Genomic DNA, 24,501 nt, shown 5'->3' with positions numbered 1-24,501 from the left:
GTCGGAAATGTACAACTACCAATTCTAGTCATATATTCATCGCTAATATACGACTATATTATAGAGTCCACAATCCAACGGCGGACCCACATGAGGAAAAGGTGGGTCAAATGACATGATGAAATACTAGAAAAAGAAAATTTGTAAGCTATTTAATGTATGATTTTTTGGCAGAATTGGTTAAGTAGCTCTTAAATGACCTCCCTGTATTACATTTTGCTAATCTATTAATATTTTGACCTCCCTAAAAATAATTATTGGGTCCGCTACTGCCACAATCCGTTGCAAATCAGCGACCTTATTGCGATTAACATATTTTGCGACCGTTTTTTTGCGACCATTGGCAATAGTCGCGAAGTAATCGCAAAATCTTTCTTTGCAACTAATGAGCGACTATTATAGGAGTCTTAAATGGCCTGTTTTTTTATAGTGAGGGGAGGGGATGAATACATGGGTGAACCTAAGTATTTTTCTTGTCAGAAGCATATCTACATTTTTTTTCTTCCACTAACAATGTGATAAGATGTGTCAGAGATAGTTTCCTCTGCTCTCTTTGAATACACATCCAGTTTTCACTATTTTCTTCCAGTTTTTTAGCGTTGAGTTGGTTTTGATTTTTTAAGAAGGTAACTATGGCGAAGGGAGAAATGGAAACAAAAAATCAGATCATGCTTTTATAAATGAATTTTGTATATTCTCCTAGCAAAAAAAGTTTGTATTTTTTGGCAAATGTTAAATAAGTCATTTCTTTTTGCAGAAATCGAAGAATTTCATGTTTTATGGCTGTGCATCCGCAGTCAAAGGAAGAAAAAGTAGAGAAAATTACTGTCTTATCCTCTATTAAAAAGAAATGACTAAAATTAAATTCTAAGATTTGAGCCTGAGTTATTTGACTCAAGTCTATGCCACATTAACCACTACGTCAACTGTACTTTATGCAATTAAATGTATAATAATACATATATTATTAAAAAACCTAAAACTAGTCTCTGTGTAATCCCCGATTAATTGAATAATCGCTAGACATACCTCGATTTTTAAAACATGGGTTAGATCTATAGATGTGCTTCTGAATTAGTATTATTATATTAATAAAATATAAGGAATTTTATTAGAAATGCCACTTTCCAAACAAAAGTTTTGAAAAATGCCACTTTCCAATTTTCATTTTCAAAACTGCCATTTTCAATTTTGTGTCATATATGAAAAAGACTAAAATATCTTTTTGTTAAATCATTGATTCTTAAGTCTTAACATCTACAATTAAGGTTTTGAAAATAAATCATGATTGACATTATTTGTTTGTAAACATGTTGTTCATCATTCTGCAACAATGTGGTGGACAAAAACATTGGTCGTTGTATCTGGTCTCCCGAAATTGCAGATATGTTTTCTGTTAGTAGTGGACATGAATCTTCAACTAAACCTTGGCTATGGTCCACTCAAAAGACGAAGAACATAATGGTGATGGAAAAAAAATCTTGGCTGCTAGATGTGGTCCACCGGATCTGCATACCTGTAGTGTTGACAAGTTTTTTGTTAGCAATGGAAACAAACACATGACCAAACAAATATGGTCCACTGAAGAGATAGAAAGACATTATAGTGGTGTAGTTTTTTGTTAGCAATGGAAACAAACGCATGACCAAACAGATATGGTCCACTGGAGAGATAGAAAGACATTATAGTGGTGGACAAAAACCTGGTCGGTTGGATCTGGTCCACCGGATATGGAGACATGCAGTGTGGACAAGTCTGATAGTGGTAGACAAAAACTTGGTCATTAAGATATGGTCCACCAAGTACCAGATTTGCAAACCTCAAGTGTGGACAAGTTTTATTGTTAGCAATGGACACAAAACGCATTACCAAACATATATAGTCCACTAAAGAGAACGAATGACATAATAAGGATGGAATGGACGAAACCTGGTCGACTGGATCTGGTCCACCGGAGTTGCAGACCTGCGATTTTGTCTGTCTGCGGTCGGGTATAAGAACTCTGGAACTAGACCTAGCAGTTTCACCCGCCGCGGTAGAGGCAAACAATGGAGGTCTCGGTCGAAGAATTGTGTCTGGATGAAGAATATCTTCATTATATGCAGGCTACAGACTGAAATAGATAGAGTTTTGTAGAAAAAGATTCAGTTTGTGCTATAGCGCCGACAACAGACTAAGAAACACTGAGATAGAAGAAAGTGAAAAATTGAGAGAGAATGAAGATAGATAAAAGGAAAAGTCAAAGGTTAGAATGAGGAGAGAGATTTGTATCATAATTTCCAAAAAATACATAAGAAAATAATTATTTTTGTGTTAAATAAAAAGAATGATATAATGGTATTTCAGTTATGAGTTGTGGCAAGCGGGAAAAGAAATAGGGAAAAATAGCATTGACCAAAATGTTTGATATTGTACATGCCAGTTTTGATAAAATTTTCTAAAATATATACATATTTGACATTGAATGAGTATCTGATCAAACTAGTACATATCCTTGTATTCCATAACAGAATATCACACACCTTTATGTATATTTCATACTCAAGACTTTGATCTTAAAAACAAATTTTTGGTCATGATATTATAATTTTTTCTAGAATCAGTGTAGAAGACGACATTGTCTTGCCCATTCGAAGAGAGAATTATGAGATGACCCATCATGAGTCCAAGCTCGTTCGGAGCTAACCCTCACCTTCTCAGCTTTAGACCTAATCTTACGTCCATCCTCTTCTGTTATAATCTTATTCACTAAAAACGCCACTTCTTCACGCCCGATCACTTTCTTCGACGGTAACTCTGACGTACGAATAGCCACACCGATCTCCTCTGTTAGCAACGTGGCATTCATCCATTGCTCGGCATAAAGAGGCCATGCAACGATCGGAATTCCTTTAGTCAAACTCTCCAACACTGAGCTCCAACCGCAATGAGACAAGAACCCACCTATTGATCCATGGCTCAAGATCTCAACTTGCGGTGCCCATTCTGTGACCACAAGACCCACACCACGCATGCGGTCCAAGAAACCTTCCGGTAGACTAGAACTCACCTGATCATCACCGCTAGAGCATGCCCCTAGGTAAGAAGTGGGACTACGTAGAACCCATAGGAACCTTTGACCACTTAACTCTAAACCCCAAGCAAGTTCCATAGTTTGCTTAATGGACAATTTACCCCCACTTCCTAAACATACATACACCACTGACCTTTTGATCTAGAGTTAAATCAATAACCCAAAGCACACTCAACCACGATCTAGTGGTGTCGTCGTAGCACTTCAGGGTCGAATCCACAGAGACCAAACGATACACTATGAAATTATATAGACCGAGTATAGCTAAAGCAAAGAGGAAGTTTGTTTTGCAAGTAACATAATTAAAACAGAAAATAAATAAGAGTTTGTAAATTTAAAAGAAAGTATTGGGCGCAGAGAATCAATCAAGGGTTATGATCACGAAATTGGGTGATGGATTAGGATAGCTTTAGGAACCGCTCTTGAACTCAAATCTCAAATATAAAACTAACCTATTGTCGCAGCATTAGTTTTCTATGCAAGGAATTGAATGAATCCTAAACCGTCGTTTGAATCTAAACAATCCTAGCAAGCAATAAGTTCAAGTTTGATTTGTTCACAAGGTGCCCCAACTTCAACTGTCGTTGGCTGAGGATCACCTTGCTCACCTATGTTCTTTCAAGTAATTCAACAACACTTTTGATGCCTAGATGAATTAAACCTAAGATCATAAACTAGGTAGCTAATCTAGTTTAAGCAATAAAAACAACAATAGATGAAGAACACAAGAGATCAATCCCAAATCTAACAACCTAAATCAATAGATCATAAAACCCCCTTTTGAAACCCGAAACCCAACAGAGAGACTACTCAGACATCGAACAGAAACAATCACAAATCAAATATGAAGAAAATATGTTTGAATTGCAAAAAGAGATAATAGGGTTCAGAATTCTTCTCCAAAGGGTTAGAAAGGATTAGAGATCTTCTCCCAAGCTTACAAGTGCTCAAAAACGGCGTAGAGTAAAGGTTTTCTTTCTAGGGGTCGAGCTCCGTGGTTAAATAGTAAAATAAAACCCTAAAAAGTCGGTTTAAACCAGAAAAGGAAAGATTGCGTCGGGGACGGGGACTGGTCGATCCCGAAAGGATCAGTCGATCCGGAATGAATTTCTGTGTTCGCTCCATCTGCTTGCTAGCCCGATCAGTCTTCACCAAAATGACTCCAGATTCTTGTTTTCATCCCCAAAACGCTCAGATTCCTTCCAAAGTCACCTAAAACCTGTAAAGACTCACAAAAGACAAAAAGGACTCTAAAAGCACACTTGGACCTAAGAAAAGACTCAAAACAATCCTAAAAACTATAGTTAAAACCCTATAAAATGCAGACACATCAATTCCCCCGGACTTGAATCTTTGCTTGTCCTCAAGCAAGAACAGACAGAAACTCAAGAACAGAGAAAAGGTTTGAAAGTGGAAACTCACATTATTCTTGGGAACCTATTCTCTACACTCTTCATAACATCAAATCGAGAACTACTTACTGTACTCTGCCCATGGTTAGGATCAACACTCCCTACTCTGATCTCCACAGCCTTAGAGAACCTTCAGTCTCCCCATCGTTGTCTCTCTACATCAGATTAGTAAAAAGGTGCGGTCTTACCATGGGAGTATCGATCATTGAACTGTTGACTCCTTCAACCTCTTATCACCCAAGACCTCCTCTCATGCTCCCTTTCCTCTCTCTTTTCTCACTTCCAAAGGATTGATTTCTCCCTAATTTTCTAGGGTATCATTTTATTTTTTTTATCAATCCTTTGCTCTTTTCTTGCAGACAGGTTTCCATGAGTTCCGAAGGATGCACGGGTTTACGCACAACCCTCGGTTCACTTCTTTTATTACCTATATCCCCTTCTTCTCATTTTTTTTTCTTTTCTCTCCCTTTTTTTTATTTTTTATTTACTGAGTACTGAAGGGAAGAGAGAGGGGAAGCATACTTTGTGAGGAGATGCACGTCCTGTAAGGCTTGAAGGGAGGAGTCTTGTCTGATGTATACCAAGCCCCAAGGTAAGAAATTAAATCCGGTTAAGTCCTGTTAAAGCTAGAGTCAACTTCTGGTTCGACTTAGTGTTCTCCTTGGCGAGTGTCTTTTGGGGCGTGTTGAGACTGCCCATGTTCATTCCAAGCTTCATTCCAAATCAGAGGTACAAAAGTAATCATAAGAGTGTTAGTTCAAAGCAAAAGATTCCTAGAAAATGATCATAGTTTCCCAACACAAATTTTTTGACTCAATAAAAATAAGAAAATGACTCAAAGACTCGAAAAATCAAAAGGAAACAACCAAAAAAAACGACATTAGTAACTTGGAGACATCTCTCCCCCGGACTTACTTCACACCGTCCCGGTGTGAAAGCAAAGCCAAGAAAAAGGGACTTCCGACAACAAAAAATAAGAAAAAAATGAAAAAGAAAAAGTAAGGACAAGAAACAAAAACCGGTGATCTCGCATCTGGTGTTGGAGTGGTGTTGGCAAGGGTGGTGACCGATCGGTCTCAGGGTGGGATCACCCGATCTATAACATTATTGAACTTAAAGACACCCGCAAAAAAGAAAACACCCGGGGATCGGTCGATCTTTAAGGAGGATCGATCGATCCGAAGCTCCTGGAAAAAAAATTCGCATCTTCTGCGTTTGGAACCTGTTCCTGAAAACACTTAACACTGGACGTGATTTCACCGTAATAAATCCTAAAAACAAAACCAAAATCCTAAACAAATAAAAGAAATAAAAGGGTAAGCCAGCACAAACCCCATGGGTTGCCTCCCATAAGCGCTTGTTTAAGGTCTATAGCTTGACCGTGGTTTCAGGTTTCAAATGATGGGAGGATGAGAACTCATATCAGAACAAGCTCTCCAATTCGTCAGCTTAAGCTCCAGAATTTTTTTCAGCATATCATCCATTGCTTCTTGGCCTTTCTCTTTGAACTCTGGAGTGAGGATGGCTTTAACTTTAGAAAAAGGCCTAGATATTCTTTTACACTTCACCTTGTACTCAATGGTGTCTCTAACATATTTCTGGGGTACCAAGGTTATGTGAAGATCTCGTATTTCTCTCTCTATCTTCGGCTTGTCTCTCTTCTTAACCTTCTTAGACCTCTTCTCAGAAGAATGAGTGTCTCCATCCAGGACTTCGTTTACCTCATTCTTATCATCATTCTCTCCCAATATCACGACATCCACCTCCTTCTCATGTTCTACAACTAGACAAGAGCCATGTCGTATAGCTTTATTTGCAGTGATTGTGTTGTAGAAGACTTTATCATCAATGTTGGAGAAAGTGATCCCCTTATTAGGCAAGTCAACAACTGCTCCCACTGTTGCTAAGAAAGGTCTCCCAAGAATCAAAGGCATAACAGAACCCCCGCTCATTTCCACAACATGAAAATCTGTAGCAACCAAGCAATTCCCAACTCGAACATCTAAATTGTTAATGAAGCCTTGTGGAGTCGTGGTGACAGCATTTGCAAACCTTAGAGAAACCTTAGAAGCCTTCATATCATCAATCCCCAACCTCTCTGCAACAGCCTTAGACATTAAGTTCACACTGGATCCAGTGTCACAAAGGGAATCCTCAAAGTTCACTCCTAAGATGGAGCATGGAACAACAAATTTTCCTGGATCTTCTAATTTGGGTAGTCTTTTCAAAGCTGGAGCGTGAATGTTCTTCTTCTCTAGAGCCAAAAACGCCTTAACCTCCACCAAATCTTTTTCTTCAACCACAACATCATTGTAAACCTTCTTAAACAAAGAGATATGCTTTACTGCCTCTGTAAAGGAATTGTCAGCTGTGAACTCACTCATAACTTCTTTGTACCGATCATACTTCTTTTCATCCAGAGGTTTCTTCACATGTCTTCTTGGAAAAGGAATTTGTGGCCTATAGGGCTTTGGTTCCACAAGAAGTGATTCCTTAGCATCTGTATCAGAGACAAACGAGCTGGAATTTTCCATACCTAAAACAGGGACTGACCGTTCTGTACGTAGATCGGTCGATCTGAGACTTTCCGAGACAAGTTCTTCGTCAATGACGGGATGAATCGATCTATAAGGGGGATCGGTCGATCCAACTTCTCTGGGGATCAAACTCGAATTATCAGAATGGGTGGGACCGGCTGGTCTAGTCACATGATTGACCGATCCCGTCTCTGCAGAAGCCAAACATGAGTTGATCACAGCACAACTCAGCCCATCTTCAATCCCACCATGGAGTGTTATAGCATTGCATGACTCTTTGTTCTTAGAGCTAGAAGAAATAGCAGAGACTCTCTTATCAATGGAATCAACACGTGAACTCAACCTCTCAAATTTCCCAGTCAAATCATTGTATATGCTATCAATCTTGACATTAATCTCAGCAGAACTTTTCTTATGGCCCTCCAACAGTGCTTGCATCATCAATTCGAGTTTGTTATCTTGTGGAGCTGCAGATGGAGCGTGGTATCCTTGGGTATTTGAGCTATTAAATCCAACACCTCTGTTCTGAAATCCTTGTGGGAAGTTACCTTGTTGATTATGTGGAGGATATAATTGATCTTGAGGATTCTCAACGTTGGTGCTTCTGTAGGAGAGATTAGGATGATTTCTATAATTCTGATTAAACCCATGATTCTGATAGTTCCCTTGTCCTCCTACATAGTTCAACTCCTCTGTTCCCTCAAAATCTGAATTCACTCCAACTTGCTGATACGCACCCGTCTGCCCGTCGCACATGTTGACAGCTTGCTGATCTCTCTTCAAAAGAAGGTCTACCTTGGCAGTGAGACTCTTAATAACATCTGTATTCACGGAGCTAACAACACGCACAGAACGATCATACTCATGGCTATGATTGCTGTTACTCGCTGCAAGGTTTTCGATCAAGAGGTTTGCTTCAGCGGCAGTGTTAGTAGAAAAATCTCCTCTGCTGGCAGTATCGAGTGCCATCTGGTACTTCTGGTCAATTCCTCCATAGAAGATGTTCATAAGATTCTCTTGTGAAAAGCCATGATGAGGACAGTCCCTCATATACTCCTTGAATCTCTCCCACGCTTCACAAAAAGACTCTGTACCACCTTGTGAGAAGGTAGTGATCTTGCTCCTTAACATAGCGGATCATGACTTAGTGTAGAAGTGGTTTAAAAACGCTGCTCTACACTGCTCCCAAGTGGTAAGTGATCCTCGGTCCAAGAGATTTAGCCATCTCAAAGCCTTATCTCCTAAAGAGAATTGGAACAAAGTCAACATGAGGTAATCATATGGAACTCCATTAGACCTTGTTGTACTAGCCAATCTCTCAAAAGCTTCAATATGGTCCAAAGGGCTCTCTGATGCTAATCCATTAAACACACGGTTCTGAACCAAATTGATGAGACTGTGCTTAATCTCATAGTCTTGTCTCGTAGGAGCAGGAGGTTGAATCGCAGAACGATTCGCAAATAGCCTGTTGTGAGCATCTTCATCCCTCAAGGTGGCTTGCCTCGGAGGTGGGTTCAGTTCGGCTTGCTCTTGCTGGTTCTGCCTCTGCTGTTGTTGTATGATGCCAAGCTGAGGGTTGGGCGGATTAGCCCCTGTGTTCTCTCCGTCAGCCATAGAATTGGTCTGTGCTTTTGCTTTCCGGTTCTCGCGTTCGAGCTGTGCTAATTCCTCGTTCCCTAGTATGTGCAGATCAGTTCTCTTGCTGCTCCTTGTATGCATACACCTGAAACCAAGAAATAAAGTTGCAAGAACTCGTTAGTAACTAAAAATAAAGAAACCTTAGACTAAACGTGAATCTAAAATTTCAAAGGCAACGTTTTTGGTCCCCGGCAACGGCGCCAAATTGATCTAGAGTTAAATCAATAACCCAAAGCACACTCAACCACGATCTAGTGGTGTCGTCGTAGCACTTCAGGGTCGAATCCACAGAGACCAAACGATACACTATGAAATTATATAGACCGAGTATAGCTAAAGCAAAGAGGAAGTTTGTTTTGCAAGTAACAGAATTAAAACAGAAAATAAATAAGAGTTTGTAAATTTAAAAGAAAGTATTGGGCGCAGAGAATCAATCAAGGGTTATGATCACGAAATTGGGTGATGGATTAGGATAGCTTTAGGAACCGCTCTTGAACTCAAATCTCAAATATAAAACTAACCTACTGTCGCAGCATTAGTTTTCTATGCAAGGAATTGAATGAATCCTAAACCGTCGTTTGAATCTAAACAATCCTAGCAAGCAATAAGTTCAAGTTTGATTTGTTCACAAGGTGCCCCAACTTCAACTGTCGTTGGCTGAGGATCACCTTGCTCACCTATGTTCTTTCAAGTAATTCAACAACACTTTTGATGCCTAGATGAATTAAACCTAAGATCATAAACTAGGTAGCTAATCTAGTTTAAGCAATAAAAACAACAATAGATGAAGAACACAAGAGATCAATCCCAAATCTAACAACCTAAATCAATAGATCATAAAACCCCCTTTTGAAACCCGAAACCCAACAGAGAGACTACTCAGACATCGAACAGAAACAATCACAAATCAAATATGAAGAAAACATGTTTGAATTGCAAAAAGAGATAATAGGGTTCAGAATTCTTCTCCAAAGGGTTAGAAAGGATTAGAGATCTTCTCCCAAGCTTACAAGTGCTCAAAAACGGCGTAGAGTAAAGGTTTTCTTTCTAGGGGTCGAGCCCCGTGGTTAAATAGTAAAATAAAACCCTAAAAAGTCGGTTTAAACCAGAAAAGGAAAGATTGCGTCGGGGACGGGGACTGGTCGATCCCGAAAGGATCAGTCGATCCGGAATGAATTTCTGTGTTCGCTCCATCTACTTGCTAGCCCGATCAGTCTTTACCAAAATGACTCCAGATTCTTGTTTTCATCCCCAAAACGCTCAGATTCCTTCCAAAGTCACCTAGAACCCGTAAAGACTCACAAAAGACAAAAAGGACTCTAAAAGCACACTTGGACCTAAGAAAAGACTCAAAACAATCCTAAAAACTATAGTTAAAACCCTATAAAATGCAGACACATCACCTTTCCCGTTGCTTGTCTAGCCACTCGAATATACTATTGGGTTTTTCTACATGCCCATTAGTCCTAACAATAGGCCCGATAGGATAAACTGGTACTTTCATGACCCGGCTCAACTCCCCATCCTCTCTAAACGCAGTAAGAGTGTTTCTTTGTAATTCCTCCCAAGTATTTACCAAAACACCATCGCTCATAGGTATCTCCAACCCACTCTGTACACACTCAAGATACTGTTGGTCCGACCGATCTAACATCGTGTCCAAAAGCTCCTTTGGTCCGATCGGTTTACAACTTGGTATTTTCATAGGTTCCTTAATTTCAACATACTCACCTTGAACTACCTTATCCAACACCGGCAAGTAGACCATTAATGCCAAAAACCACGCATGCGATGGGATGTACACGTATTTTTTCATGACACCTACTTCGACTATGGACAACAGCCCCGTACCAAACAAATCAACAATCATGACCGTCGGTTTTTCTTTCATTGCTTTCACGGCATCCCAAACTGCGGACTTCATGACTCGCATCTTCGCCAGTATCTTAGTAACCACTGTCGCATCTGGCTCGACAAGGTGGTCTATCTAGACCGAGGGTAATTCTATAATGTCACAAGTCCCTCTAGCCGCAGCTGCATGTATCGTCTCGGTTTCTGTCACGGAAGAGGTGCCGGAGGTGATTGCAAGAACGGTGACGTGGACGTTGAGGACAGAGGAGAGACAGTTGCCGAGTTCGAGGACAGGGATAAGATGGCCCAAGCCAGGGCTAGCGACTAGAAGTGCGTGAGGCTGCTTCATGATCTATTAATTTAGAGGTTATGTTAAGATGATTTATAAATAAAAAGAATGTTACTGTTAATGCTTTTTTTTTTTACAGGAGAAATTCGACCACTTACCCGTTCTTGTTGATGGAGATGTTTTATTACTTGGGTATGGCACAGCTTGATTTTGTATAAGAGCAGAAACGATATATATACACATAAAAAGATGAATAAGAGTTGATATAATAATAAAAAATTGTATTTCTTGTGCAACAAAAGACAAACAAACGAATCCTTGACGTGTAAGACTAAACGTTATGTTCGCGAAACCTAACAAAAACTACCATGCGAACCATACCTACCAACTTTTGTAACGCCTACCTTTGTAGAAAATGAACAAAAGAAGAATATATGAGTCATGAGATAGTGATGAAGATATGTGCATTTATACTTGTTTATTAAAGAGATGATGATGGTGATGATGATGATATCGGGCTATGATAAATGTGGCCCATAAATGTGTATTCATTTTAATCATATGCATCTATCCTCTGTTAAGTAAATTAACTGAACCTATAAAGCCTGCAAACATAATTATTCACGTCCTTTAGAATTACACCTCTAAATAGCTGATGGGAATAATTGTGCAGTTTGTATTACCAATCACAATTTTTTCTAATTTCTATTTATTGAATGCTCATAGTTTTATACCTTTATTAGTTGTTTCATCATTTGGTTGTGAAAACAGAAACAACACGAAATTCCATTTCTCACATTTTGCAGTCTTTTGTAGTTAATTCCATAATACAATTAAATCAAGTTTTCTTCAGTTAATTCAATTAAATAAGGTTTTTAAAATTGTAATCAATATTGATTCAAATATTTTAATTATATAATGTTTGCTTCTTATTGACTTATTCCGTGGCGTGATTAACTATTTGAAGTAGAACTCTAATGAATAGCCTAAACAAATAAGCCAAAAACATTACAAAAGTCCTCAATTCTATAACCATATAGACTCTAGAGATACAAGTAAGTACATGAAAAAAGTAGAAATTAATTGTTACAAGAAAAAGGTTTTAATTGTTAATAAAAATATATATAAAATCTTATTTAATATGGTTAGAAGTCAAACTCGAGTAATTGGTCCTAACACTGCTGTATTTAGTAATTAATGGCGAGTCGAGCTAATTAGGTTTGAGTATTCTTTTTTACAACTCATATAGATCTTACTGGTTGTTTCTTGAAGGAAAAAGGTTATGTGCAATATAATATGTAAACCAATCTGCAATTTTATGAGCTAAATAATTATTTTGATTTGATTAAAAAATTATTATCTGTTGGCACAATGCTTCTCTGTTGTGCCATGTATACCTTGGACCACCACGAAGTGATACAAGATCGCCTTAAAAGCTGCATGAACAAAAATAGAAAGAATATCTTGATAATAGTGCTAAACATTTAACAATTTATATTGATTCACTGGCTAACAGATCTAGCTAGGCCATAACTTAAGAGCTATCTAGAAATCCACCTTCTTTTAGCTGGTCCTTGTTAGAATCATTTACTTACAACATGATACTTGTAAACGCATGTATGGAAACACGTGGCCTCAACCCATTTATGGAAATGTATAATATAGATTAACGTGTTAATGTCAAGAGTTGTTTAGTTGCTAACCATGTGGTTAAAGCACCTAATCGTGATATGGAATGCAGACAGGTTAGGAGCTCGAAAGAGGCAAAGATAAGGGATAGAGAGTATATAATAAGGCTTGTAAATGTGTATATATGGAAAGCATATGACTTTCTTGTCACGTGTTTTACTTGTCTTACTAATCCCAACCCCACAATTTATCGAGCTAGATAATATTCAAGTGATCGATTTTTCCATTTAAAATTTATCTGACATCTATTAATATATATGTTAAAGAAAGCTTTAAATCGAAGTAATAAATCATTAAAAAATATTAAAAACAATATTTCTTTAATTTATATCAACAACCTATAAATGTTTATAAAAATATATATATGGATGTAAAATTTTAAAAATTAAATATATAGTTAGAAATTATAAAAATATAAAATATGGTAATTTTAAGTGGTCGTCTAGGAGTCGATTGAGCACCTAGCATTTAGACGGTGTCTAGACGGCCTTCTAAACTGTTTTTAAGAATACAGTAAAAATATTTAAATTTAATTTTAGAAATTATGTTTTAACTTACAAAAACTCCAAATAAAAAATTAATCACTCACAAGAGTCCACCATAACATGAGTCCAAACCAATTATTTGTTTAGTGTGCAATTTTCAGATTCAAAAATCTAGTTTAAAGAATCAACGAAAATAATCACAATATAAAGATTAAAATCTTCTTAGTTTTAATTTCTCAGTGGGTCATTTAGATTTTAACTAAGATTGTTCGCACATATAATATTGAACTGAAACGTATAAATTGAAGTGTACTTCAACAATTGATATTTTTTTTGTCAGATCATTCAAACTGACTGAAATATATGCCAAAACTGATGGTGAAATGGGACTATGGTATTATATTTCTATTGAAAGGCTATGATCTTATTATATAAAGATAAACATATAACTCTAATTTTAGACTGTGTATCAACAAAAAACATACAACTATAATTTTGTTGTAAACACATAGGTTCTTCATGGCTTAACGTGTAAGAAAATGTCTCGAAATAGAAAAGGCGAAATCAAATGTACCTAAAGAACAACATAAAGCGTGCAAAAAGTAATAAGCTTTTCATGTTTTGAAAAAATGAAAAAGAAACTAATCATGTTTTCATATTTTTTAACTTTAAATAATTTTTACTGGGTTATCCAATTTATTTAAATATTCCCTAAATCTAGTTCAAGTGTTGTAATAAAATCAAATTTTTATAAATTCGTTTTTTTTTCTATGATAAATTGACAACATATTATTTTTATTGTTTCTTTCTTTTGTTTTTACTTTGTCAGTCTATCTCACTTTCATCACTTACTGACATAGTACAAAATGTGGGCTATATATATCTTTACTGGGTCTTTGACACGTGTTCTTATCGGAATAACCCCAATTAGGACAAAAGGTTGAAAGTTGAAACGTACATGCTTACGTAGTTCGTCTCCTTTCTCATTTAGGGAATCTCTAGACTCTAGGTTAACCATTTCTTTAAAATTTTCCCGATTCATAAGCCAACCAAATTCAATTAATTTGGTAAAGATTCTCATCACAGACGCAATGTTTTTGTTATGTTAGTTATGTATCTTCAGAAAATAAAAATCAAATAAAAAAGTTACTGTTATTTTGTTGATAAGTATTTGCCTATTTGAGATAAGATGTTTTTTTTTTTTTTTTTTTTCTCTCTCTCTCTATTTGATAATTAAAATTATTAGCTTGTTCTGTGTGTCATGAGTAGATTAAATCACCCTTGTTGCATGTATTATGTTTTGGATTTAATAATGAGTCGGCCTCAAAAAAATTTATAACTAACGAACACGTCAACTTGCATTTAAATATTTGAGTCATGCAATCTTCATGTCTTTTTAACACATCTGTCTGTGTAATCCATTTCTTAAATCAGCTGTTTAACTAAGGTCCGCAAGTTTTAATCGTTGGAACATAGAACTCTTAAGCTTTCATATAGCAAAAAAAAGAGCACTTAAATTTCAAGAAGAATCTTGCTCGAGAAAAATTAGGTAAGTAAACCATTTGTCAGGATACTAACGTGGTTTTGGCTGAACCACTGAAAATTCAAAATTTTCACCATTGGACTATAAGGAAATATAGTAGTACCAGGCTACCAGCTGCCAAGTAAATATATAAATAAAATTAAGTTTTGGCGGCTATTGCTAACCAAAGTCTGATTGGTGGAAAGAAAAGTTAGAAACTGAAGATCAGATATACGTGTATGAATGTGAGAGGTGGCCTACCTGCGAATTTGTAGAATGTTGACACGTGATTAGACCCATGTGCTTAACCTTATCACCCCGAAGCCTTTTCATTGGCGTGGAGCGATGGAGGTACTCAAAAGAAGTCAATATATGTTTTCTTTTAAATGATCTTTTCACCGAGTTAAGGTGTGTGTGTGTGTGTGTTGGTGTCCTAGTTGATTTTCTTGGTTTATGCGTTTGTTGTTTTCTGATAAATTTCTTGGTCCAACTTATATGAGTAGAAAGGAACCATTAGCTATTTGTTGTCTATGGACAGTGAACACAATTAGTTTTGGTTAGTTGGAAAAGGGAGAAATAAGGAAAACGAAATAGTTTTCGCACTTTGAGTCTACCACTAACTTAAGTATGTCATTTTTTTTTTCAGTCTTAAGTATGTCATTTATCATCAGAAAAAAGAAATAAAATAGACCATAAGATAATAAGAATACAATCATAGTTTAATTAAGCTTTCCGTACCTTTTTATGTAAGATTAACCATATAAGTGATCAAGATAAAGGTTTGGTATAAATTGAAGGAAATAAGGGTATAATTCACCTCGATTAAGATGACGAAATCATTTAGAATACAGTCATACAGACCTAAACTAGCAAACAAAATTCTTAAATAGAAATTTCATTATCACTAGTTTTCATATTCGAGGCTTATCAAGTCCCAAGGAGGAGACAAATGCATATACAAGAATCAGGATTCCATTGTTCTTTTGCATTCTATTCGACAGGTTTCATGATTACTTATAATCTCTGTTCTCTAATCTGTCGTCACTTTAAAATAAGTACATGTGTTTACTACTAAATTAATTATTCAAATTTATGGCTGTAAAATAAAAATGCATTTGTTTACTCTTTAGTTGTTTACTCTTTTTTTTTTTTTTACTTCATAGCCTCATAGGAAACTTAATTAAAACATACTGTATATATGTAAACACTAGACATGCATAAAATATGAAATTGAAATAATATTCTACTAAAGTTAGGGTTGGACATAAGACAGGCATCTAAATTAGAGTTTCAAAGTTCTATAAACACCTTCAACTCTAATTTAGATCTACGTACGTACGTAAACAATCTTCACACTAACCACAACCGTTGATTAGAATTAAACAAATTATGTTGAGACGTTCTAAAAATAGTAATAACTAACACATTGCTTTCAGACTCTGAAGCTCTTTATTATAACATTATCTACATATAAGAGAGACATGTTTTTCTCCCAGTTTAGGGATCCAAAATTTTACATATTCTAAATCTACAAGCAATTGCACTCTAAAAAAAACCCCTACAACATTATATAAAGATAACTAATTTAGCCAACGAGATTAATCAAATATAATAATATACTTCTTCTATCTCACATAGTTTGATGTTTAGGATTTTACACACATATTAAGGCAAAGGGAATATATGATTAATTTTGTTTTCTAATGATTTTTTTATTTTATTTATAATCTCTCATGATTTATTTTTTTTTTTGATACTTTTTCATTTTCCCACTTTCCCAATTTCCTACTCCATACATTCTACAACATCAGTAATTATTAAAACAAAAAATTATTAATAATATTCAGAACATCAATCTTTGAGAAACAAATATTATTCTCTAAACTATGTGAGACAGAGGGAGTATCAACAATGACCACCAGTCTACACCTCAACCCTAACTCACTCTTCAACCAAAAATTTAATTTATTATGGACAAATTGAATTGGATCGGTGCAACCTATCACGTTTTTTTCCATATATAATTAATAACAGGTAAAAAATGTTTCTTCATTATTAAGATGTTGATATGCGTGCTAAAATATAGCATGGCAAATAGATGATCAGTAAATTGCCTAGTTAGGAAAGCTTAGCCTTCACTCCGTAGTTCACCCTTATTCTGCTACAAAAAAATAATCTTTGACCGGATCTCAAAATAAAATGGTTCAAAAATGATTTTTTTTTTTTTTTTTTTTTTTGTGTGCACACAAATTAAAAAAATGAGGTCTTAGAAAACATCAAGAATACAGTAGAGATAAGACACTTATTATAAATGAAGCATATGCTTAATATGATTCATCGTAATTTTAGGGTATATATATGTACCAAAATCCTAAATTTGGTAGGTATTATTATATTATTATTTTTTTATCTCTAAGAATTTCTTGTATTACGGGAGTCAAACTACCATCAAACCTTCTATGATGACCATGGTTTATAACTTTAATTTTATGCGGATTTCCTAAACATACAAATGTTATTAAATTACATGAAATGCTAATTTACAATATGGATGCATTGTATTAATATCTAAATGCATTTTTTTATCTGGTTTCATATTTGTGTATCATTTGACATATTATTTAATAAAGTAGATTTTGCGTATGTTTGGTCATTGCTAAAAAAAGATTACGTCTTATTTTATGATTTTAGCACACTGAATCATCTAAAAATATCTTCCATTTAGCTATATAATATTTAAACGTTAGCTTAAAAGTAGAAATAGTATATGTTTCGAGTTTAAAAACCCGATTAAAGAAAACGTATGAAAGAGTGAGTAAAAATTATTAATAAACGAGAGACAGGAGTAAAAAAGTAAAGTACCTTTTGAAAGACAAGTCACTTATGTTTTCTCTCTTTTAGTTTGTTGCTGAGACTTATCCATATCATGGTGATAACGACATCCTCTAATCCTCTCATCACACGCAAAACCTTTATCGCATTACATTTATATATAATGATAATTACATGTATCTCTTTTAGTTTCTTTTAAAGAATACGTGTAAATATCCATATAATATAACCTTAAGAAGTATATTATAAATGGAAAATGTTTCAAATGAATTCACATGAACGAATTGACTTGTTTATGCTTCTTAAAGTAATCAAGGATTTGTATGCCAGAACACAAACGATTTAGGAGCCATGTAGTTAAGTGAGTTTTGGTTCCAAATTGCTCAAAAGTTAAGAACTATATACAAGCATGACTAATTAAAACTACGATGGTATATTTGAAAACTTATTGAACTAATTAATTAGTTGCGAATTATAGTTGTTCTACGTAAAATATACGCACATATCTATATACATAATAAATTCCAATTACAATTAATATGTATAGTATTATACGGCTGGTTTTACTTATAAGTTAATACAATTATATTATAATATAATTAAAATGAATTTTATAGTCCAATTAATATTAATAGGTTAATTATTTGCTGTCACACACATATATATATATATATTGATATTTGCCAAGATAACAAAGTATGTCTTTGCAATATGAAACAATAGTAAGATACTGATATACTGATGTACATGTAGTTTGAGGACCTACTAGAATTGATATGCAAAGTGGCAATTATGTAATTACAAAGAATCATAAGCCCAAATCTGAGAAAAAAAGAAATAATAAATTAGAAAAACAAACTCTAATCAAACCATCCCTTGACACCTACTCCTCCTTTATAAAATGATAAGTCCTCTGCTTCTCCCAACACATATTCTCTCTTATTGCAGAAAAAGTGAGACAAAAAACACCACTAATCTGTTGAATCACACAGAGAAAGAGAGAGAGAAGAAGATAGAAACATGAATAACCAGAATGTAGATGATCATAATCTTCTACTCATCTCTCAGTTCTACCCTGATGTTTATACTTCATTGGTACCACAACAAGGTTTGCACATACTAAAAGTTCCAATCTTTTTTTTTTTTTTTTTTTTTTTTTTTTTTTCATATAAAACAGAAAACCCAAATTTGGTTATAGATATATCTTCAAGTGGGTCTTCTTTATTGTTTTTTTTTTCCTGGATATTAAGTTTGTCTTATGTAGTCTTTTTCACAAACGTACTAGAGATGACTTGTAGAGTTGAAAACTTCGAAGACTTTTTAGTCTCTTGTAACATTGGTTTTGATGCGTTTCTGTTTGACCAGCAGGAGAAGCAAAACCAGCACGGCGTAGGAAAAGGAAGAGCAAGAGTGCTGCGGGGGGAGAAGAGGGTGGAGGAGGAGGCAATAATGGGTGGTTTAGAAAGAGAAAATTGAGTGATGAGCAAGTAAGAATGTTGGAGATCAGCTTTGAAGACGATCATAAGCTTGAGTCCGAAAGGAAAGATCGGCTGGCATCGGAGTTAGGTCTTGACCCTCGTCAAGTCGCGGTTTGGTTCCAGAACCGCCGTGCACGGTGGAAGAACAAGCGGGTTGAGGATGAATACACTAAACTCAAGAACGCATACGAAAACGTCGTCGTTGACAAGTGTCGTCTTGGTTCTGAGGTAGGTTCTTATTACAGTCTCTTCTCTTTCCAAAAGATAAGTGAATTAATCTATAAATATGATAAAGTTAATTAACGATAGGTTTAAATTTTGGATAAGTTGATAAAGTTGACGATTAATTTACCCGTTTTTTCTCTTTTAATTCAAGTTTTCTTTTTCTATATGTGAACAAAAAATAACAAAGTCGTTAATATCATTATGATTAAGTTTTAGGAATATTTTTAACAAGATAATGCAAATACCAAGTGAAACGAATACACATTATATATAAGCAATTGAGAATTATAAATGATATTTGGATAACTGTAGTATGGTTATTTTGTTTTATATTGGAAAATTATACAGAAAAATGAACAGCAAAAAACAAAAGTGTCATTATATGTAATTATCTTTCCGTACAACCCCCTTTGTTTTCTAGTGGTTACTTGCTTGTCTTAGTCATTGACTCATTGGGCCTCTCTAATCACCAGGTCCACAAAATAAAACTCATCAAATCAAACTCTACTTATAATATGATTAGCTGTTAATGGGAAAGTGATTAAATCAAATCAAAATTTTAAATTTTCAGGTTCTTCAACTAAAGGAACAGCTTTATGAGGCTGAAAGAGAGATCCAACGTCTTGCACAAAGAGTTGAAGGGACTTTAATAAGCAACAGTCCGATCTCATCTTCTGTGACCGTCGAAGCCAATCAGGCCACACCGTTTTTTGGAGACTACGACATTTGTGTGGACGGTGATGGTGATAACTTGCTCTACTCGCCGGATTATTTTGATGGCTTAGAATGGATGAGCCAGTTTATGTGAAAAAATTTACTAGCTAATCTATTATTTATCCCGTTATAAAAGTATTTATATATAGCTAGGGGTTAATTGTGGTAACTAGATAAACATATGATTGGTCGATATCTACAACGAAGCATAATGTAGATAGAATTCTGGGTCTAATTCGCTAGTGACTAGTGTAATATTGTGGATTGTTTAGGTCGATTAAGGTCAAGTTTGGACAAAAACGAATGTATATATAGCTGTCAGTTATAAGTAAATTTTACTGTTCTAATGATTTCTTTATATTCTTTATGCATTAATATTTAGCATATTCATGGTTCTCAGCACATATTCATGTCATAGTAGCTAAATTTTATCCAGACTACATATGAATATTTTGAAAACAAACTACTAAAATAAATTTTTAAGTTGTATATATTGAAAATATAAAGCTACAATAATCGATTAACCAAACCGTATAACCAGTTCAAGTTTGAGAATGGGTTACTACAGTTTAAGAAACAAGCTACTGTATGTCGTTATTAATCCATTTAAATCATGCAAATTAACAATATAGATTGTTTATAGAAATTGAGCTACGCATCACGGATTGCGTTTGTCACTGTTTTCTTATAGTAAATCTATTTTAAACTCTTGGGAACAATTTTTTTTTTATTTTTGTTGCAAGTGAACGACTTCAATGGAAAATTTACGTATCATACGTGATAGTTAATTTGATACTGTGATAGTGTGATACGTATACAATCATTAAATTAGATAGAATACGGACCATTGGAATCTATAGCATAGATTCTAAAGCATGACTTCTGGTCTGATTGCTACGTACGTGTTTCGACATGGACGGTGGAATATGTAAACATAATTTATAAAAATAAAGTACTTTATATTTTATGACTATGAGCTATATAATATAAACGATGAGGTTTAAAGGACTTTTTATCATCAATCTAGCACATTAAATGGCACAGTGGAAAATAAAAGGCTAATGGTATTGCACATGGTGTACAAACACAAACAAAACGACGATAGAACTTTAAATTTGGAGGATAAGATTTTGCCCAAAATTTTCAAAAAGAATTCGGATAAAATGTAGCTCAATCGGGTAATAAAATAAATGTGGGTTCGCTTCATGTGATAACAAAATTAGATAGCTTATGACTATAGGACAGTCCAACAATATTGACTTTAATATCTTGATATATACATGACTTAATTACTATAATCGTTTTATTATTTGAATCACAAAGATTCCAAATTTCCGATTGTTTTTTTTTTTTTTGTCAAACACTCGTATTCATTCATTAATTATAAGATATACGATTCATACAAGCATGGTAGAGAACATAAAGATAGAGCATTCCCCAATGCTAAAACAACATAGAAACATAAATAGATAAAGTTGATCGGCAATAACTTTTTGAGATCTTTGAGGCAAAATCTTGGAAGAGTTTCGGTACATGAAAGATCAAGAATTGTCGATCCTTCTTCCATGAACAGGTCAATGGATGATGAGATAGCCATTGTCATGAGACGATTTGGCTAACGAAGAGGTCAAATCTGTGCTTCTCGCCGACTTGAGAAGATCTACACGAAGTAGTAGATTGACAAGAATTGGAGCAAGGCTGAAAAAGGCTTGATGGTTGAAGATTGAGCAGAATTGTTCATAATTCGAAGCCAATATGGATAATAATACCAGGGTTCTCAGGGAGTTAAAGCAAAACCAAAGCCGCAATGGGGAATTACTTCTCAGATGGAGTCCATAGAGTTTGTAATCTTGATCACACCATTGGCTAATGTTTGGCGTCAATAACTAAAAAATGTAGCGTACCTGGTTTTACATGGTTCGTTGATCATGGGGTATGGGGATAGGAGATTGAGGAAGTGTCAGTAACCACCGTTCCTTGGAACCGGGGTCATAATGCCGTTCTTCCTCAATCCCTTGGTGTGGCTAGAAGCTAGTAGCGAGATTCCCAAAAGCCTTGAGCTGAGATGTGCAGAATTCGTCAAGGAATTGCTTTTACCCAGATTTTTACATTGATAAACCAAGACCCAATCATGGATGTCGATAAAAGTTGAGAAAGGTATCTCACATAATATCGAAACATCTTTGATAATGGGTTTAGTAAGAGTTCAGAAATTTTGGACCTGGGTTTAATGGGCTTGGACATTGTTAATGGACCGGTGACAATTTTTGCATCCATCAAGAGAAACCCTAGGGTTTCTTTGGTTGGCCAAAACCTGGTTAGAGCGCCTTGGCGGCTGGTCGGAGAGATCGATAGGATTTGTGATGGGTGGTGAGTCTCCGGATGCAGCGGGTTTGTTGCCAAGCTCCGATGGTGGTGTTTGGTTAGAGCAGATATCCAGCTTGAAAGGAAATCCTTGACCCTGGAGTTGCCGTGCGCCATCGGCGTCTCTTCTCGGCAAGGCGCATCTGAAGGTCCAGGAGGGATCTCTCCTGCCTTCAACGAAACCGGGAAGAAAGAGTTCTCAAGGGAGCATGGAGATCCGCATCGAGATTTGTATGCAACCGTGGATTTTCGATATGCTGCCATGGAATCTGGACACATATGAAGGATGATGGGGTTTGCCGGAAACCATCGCCATCTAGTGAGTGCTGAGCGATCCAGTTATTGGGTTTTCAAGAGGGTTATATAGAAATGATAAAAGCTTAAAAAAGTAGGGGAAAAAGACATGCAAAGAAAATTATGTAAGAAAAAGCTGGATGGAGAATGGTAAAGTTGAAGGATCTCCCGACGTCGGCGAGCTAAAGCACCGCTGGCGCCGGGAAAGGAAGGTGGTGGAAATGCCTCGATGTTCAGGTCTGGGAAAGTTTTCTTACAAGTGTCTCTGCTGGCTATCTAAGGAAAGAATTCCAAATTTCCGATTGTAAAAAAGAAAATATATGAAAATCGATACGACTGAGTTTTATTTATAGTACAATAGCTAAAACTTTAAACTTTTTTTTTTTGTGCAACCAAACTTCATCAATAATTTTGTGGGCTAGTCACATACATAGTTGACGTTGTTTCTGATGGTTACTTATAAGCCACTGATTTTTGTTTCGTTTATCACCAGCTATAATTAAAACCAAATTAATTGTGTATAAAAATCTAAAAAATCCATGCATCTAAAAGGATAGTTTTCAAAATAGTTTATTTGTGCTCAAATGAGTTCTTGCAATAATTAAATAAAGTAAATTCTTGTGGATTATATGCAGATTGTGGAAGCAACAACAAAAATACTATTGGGCCATGAGGCCCTTTAGTCCAATTAACCTAGCGTATAGACCGTCAACAAGTAATTGGAGTATTGGACTATACGTTTGTAGAGGAGTAAAAGAATAAACATATTCGACTAGTGCCTAGAGGAGTGGAGAACATAGATTAAATCGTATTCTAACCGTCAACAATAAACATATTCTCTAAACATTGTTGTAAAACATATTCCAACGTTATCAAAACATATATTTATTAAATCGTATAACATATTTATTAAAATATTTAGAACATAGAGTAAACAATAGAATATATATTATGAATATCATAGAATTTTGAAATTCGGACTTCTAAAGTATTTAGAATAAAAACTTTTCTAAAATTATTAGAACATTTACAAAATGTTAGAATACAAAATCTGATATTTATAAAACAATAAAAATATTGCAATCTCCAATTAATTTAACAGTTCGTCCTAGCCGATATCCTCTCTAGCACAACCACCGAAGACGCCTCCCCCGGCGGCGTCGAGACCGATCGGCGTCGCTGGGCTCTGGATCTGTAACCTTCGTCCTCTCCTCTTACCGCTCATCTCTCTTATGGTCTTTGTTCTCTTCACCGGAGGCCCTTTGAGATCTCAGATCTCGACTCCGACAATGCATAAGCTTCAGCTCTTCCCCATCTTCCCTCCACCTCCGTCCATCCCTCTCGGCGAACTTGATTCTCTGATCTTGCAACCGCCTCCACAAACCCTTGACCGCCTCGGTAACCTTGTTTTCTATCCCTCGATCTGACACATCTCGCAATCAACTGCAACATCTCTCCGCTTCTCGGATCTACATCCTCTCTCCAAGTGGTTGACTTGGCTGCAGATGGACGAGAGCTCTGTTTTGATGCCGGAGCCATGGAAGATATTGATGGAGATTTCAACAAACCCAGCGCTCGCTATTTTCCCGATGATATCTCCATGGCCCAGGCTGCTCTCCACTCATATCTTAGCTACCTGGTAGAGAGTTTACCTTGGTTAAACTATGTCACAACCCTAAACTGGTACCTAATCCGAACCGATTTAGATAATGTTATGTCAAGTTCAAACCTGTTAGCACCAGTGTTGTTTGTTTGGTCAAGTCGACTATTTCCCGGTAACAAATCACTGGATCCTTCTAGGTTGTTTGATAATCTCTTGTGTCGAGACCAGTATGTATCCGAATTTGATCTGAACTCTACTCCTTCCCACCCTAAGCAGTTTTTGGTTAATTTAATGGTCTCTTTAGTCCGAAGACTGCTTTTGAACCTTAAATCAACATTGTTGCTATAATGGCATAGGAATCTTTTGAAAACCTTGTTAGTTGGATACCCTAGGGATGTTCCCATGTATGGAGGCAACTTGGTGAAGCTCGGCATTATGATCCCACCTCTATGGAGTGGGGATTACCGGTGCTTCACCACTGTCCTGCCCATACCT

At 35.8% G+C, this 24,501-nt stretch overlaps 2 protein-coding genes, 1 long non-coding RNA gene, 1 other non-coding gene and 1 pseudogene across 7 annotated transcripts; 2 read left to right on the top strand and 3 right to left on the bottom strand.

Annotated features, from left to right (window-relative positions):
- Positions 1 to 1,210: 1,210 nt before the first annotated feature.
- Positions 1,211 to 1,830, bottom strand: LOC147950280 (uncharacterized). Its single transcript, XR_015563715.1, has 2 exons — positions 1,703 to 1,830; positions 1,211 to 1,516 (listed from the first exon to the last, which is right to left on the bottom strand). It is a non-coding gene; the product is annotated as an uncharacterized LOC147950280 (long non-coding RNA).
- A 769-nt stretch (positions 1,831 to 2,599) lies between these two features.
- Positions 2,600 to 3,151, bottom strand: LOC147950279 (UDP-glycosyltransferase 72D1 pseudogene; annotated as a pseudogene).
- A 1,780-nt stretch (positions 3,152 to 4,931) lies between these two features.
- LOC104700605 (uncharacterized) lies at positions 4,932 to 11,084 on the bottom strand. 3 transcript variants are annotated; one of them, XM_087461382.1, is made up of 3 exons: positions 10,959 to 11,084; positions 10,064 to 10,863; positions 4,932 to 8,745 (listed from the first exon to the last, which is right to left on the bottom strand). In XM_087461382.1, the coding sequence occupies exon 3, from the start codon at positions 8,151 to 8,153 to the stop codon at positions 5,880 to 5,882; it is 2,274 nt and encodes a 757-aa protein (XP_087317508.1). In that variant the 5' UTR covers positions 8,154 to 8,745; positions 10,064 to 10,863; positions 10,959 to 11,084; the 3' UTR covers positions 4,932 to 5,879. The 3 variants fall into 3 exon arrangements, with proteins under 3 accessions (XP_087317508.1, XP_087317515.1, XP_087317517.1); XM_087461389.1 differs by having other exon boundaries at positions 10,392 to 10,863; XM_087461391.1 differs by lacking the exon at positions 10,064 to 10,863 and having other exon boundaries at positions 10,959 to 11,006.
- LOC147950278 (small nucleolar RNA R71) lies at positions 8,047 to 8,153 on the top strand. The gene has a single exon (XR_015565505.1). It is a non-coding gene; the product is annotated as a small nucleolar RNA R71 (small nucleolar RNA).
- A 7,115-nt stretch (positions 11,085 to 18,199) lies between the features above and the next one.
- Positions 18,200 to 20,095, top strand: LOC104700587 (homeobox-leucine zipper protein ATHB-21-like). 2 transcript variants are annotated; one of them, XM_010416136.3, is made up of 3 exons: positions 18,200 to 18,436; positions 18,697 to 19,034; positions 19,603 to 20,095. In XM_010416136.3, the coding sequence occupies exons 1-3, from the start codon at positions 18,349 to 18,351 to the stop codon at positions 19,837 to 19,839; spliced, it is 663 nt and encodes a 220-aa protein (XP_010414438.2). In that variant the 5' UTR covers positions 18,200 to 18,348; the 3' UTR covers positions 19,840 to 20,095. The 2 variants fall into 2 exon arrangements, with proteins under 2 accessions (XP_010414438.2, XP_010414421.2); XM_010416119.3 differs by having other exon boundaries at positions 18,694 to 19,034.
- The last annotated feature ends 4,406 nt before the right edge of the window (positions 20,096 to 24,501 follow it).

This window comes from Camelina sativa, chromosome 1 (assembly GCF_030686135.1).
Source record: "Camelina sativa cultivar CO46 ecotype springtype chromosome 1, ASM3068613v1".
NCBI classification, from domain to species: domain Eukaryota; kingdom Viridiplantae; phylum Streptophyta; class Magnoliopsida; order Brassicales; family Brassicaceae; genus Camelina; species Camelina sativa.
Note: the sequence above shows the minus strand (reverse complement) of the source record. Positions and strands in the feature narration are given on the sequence as shown.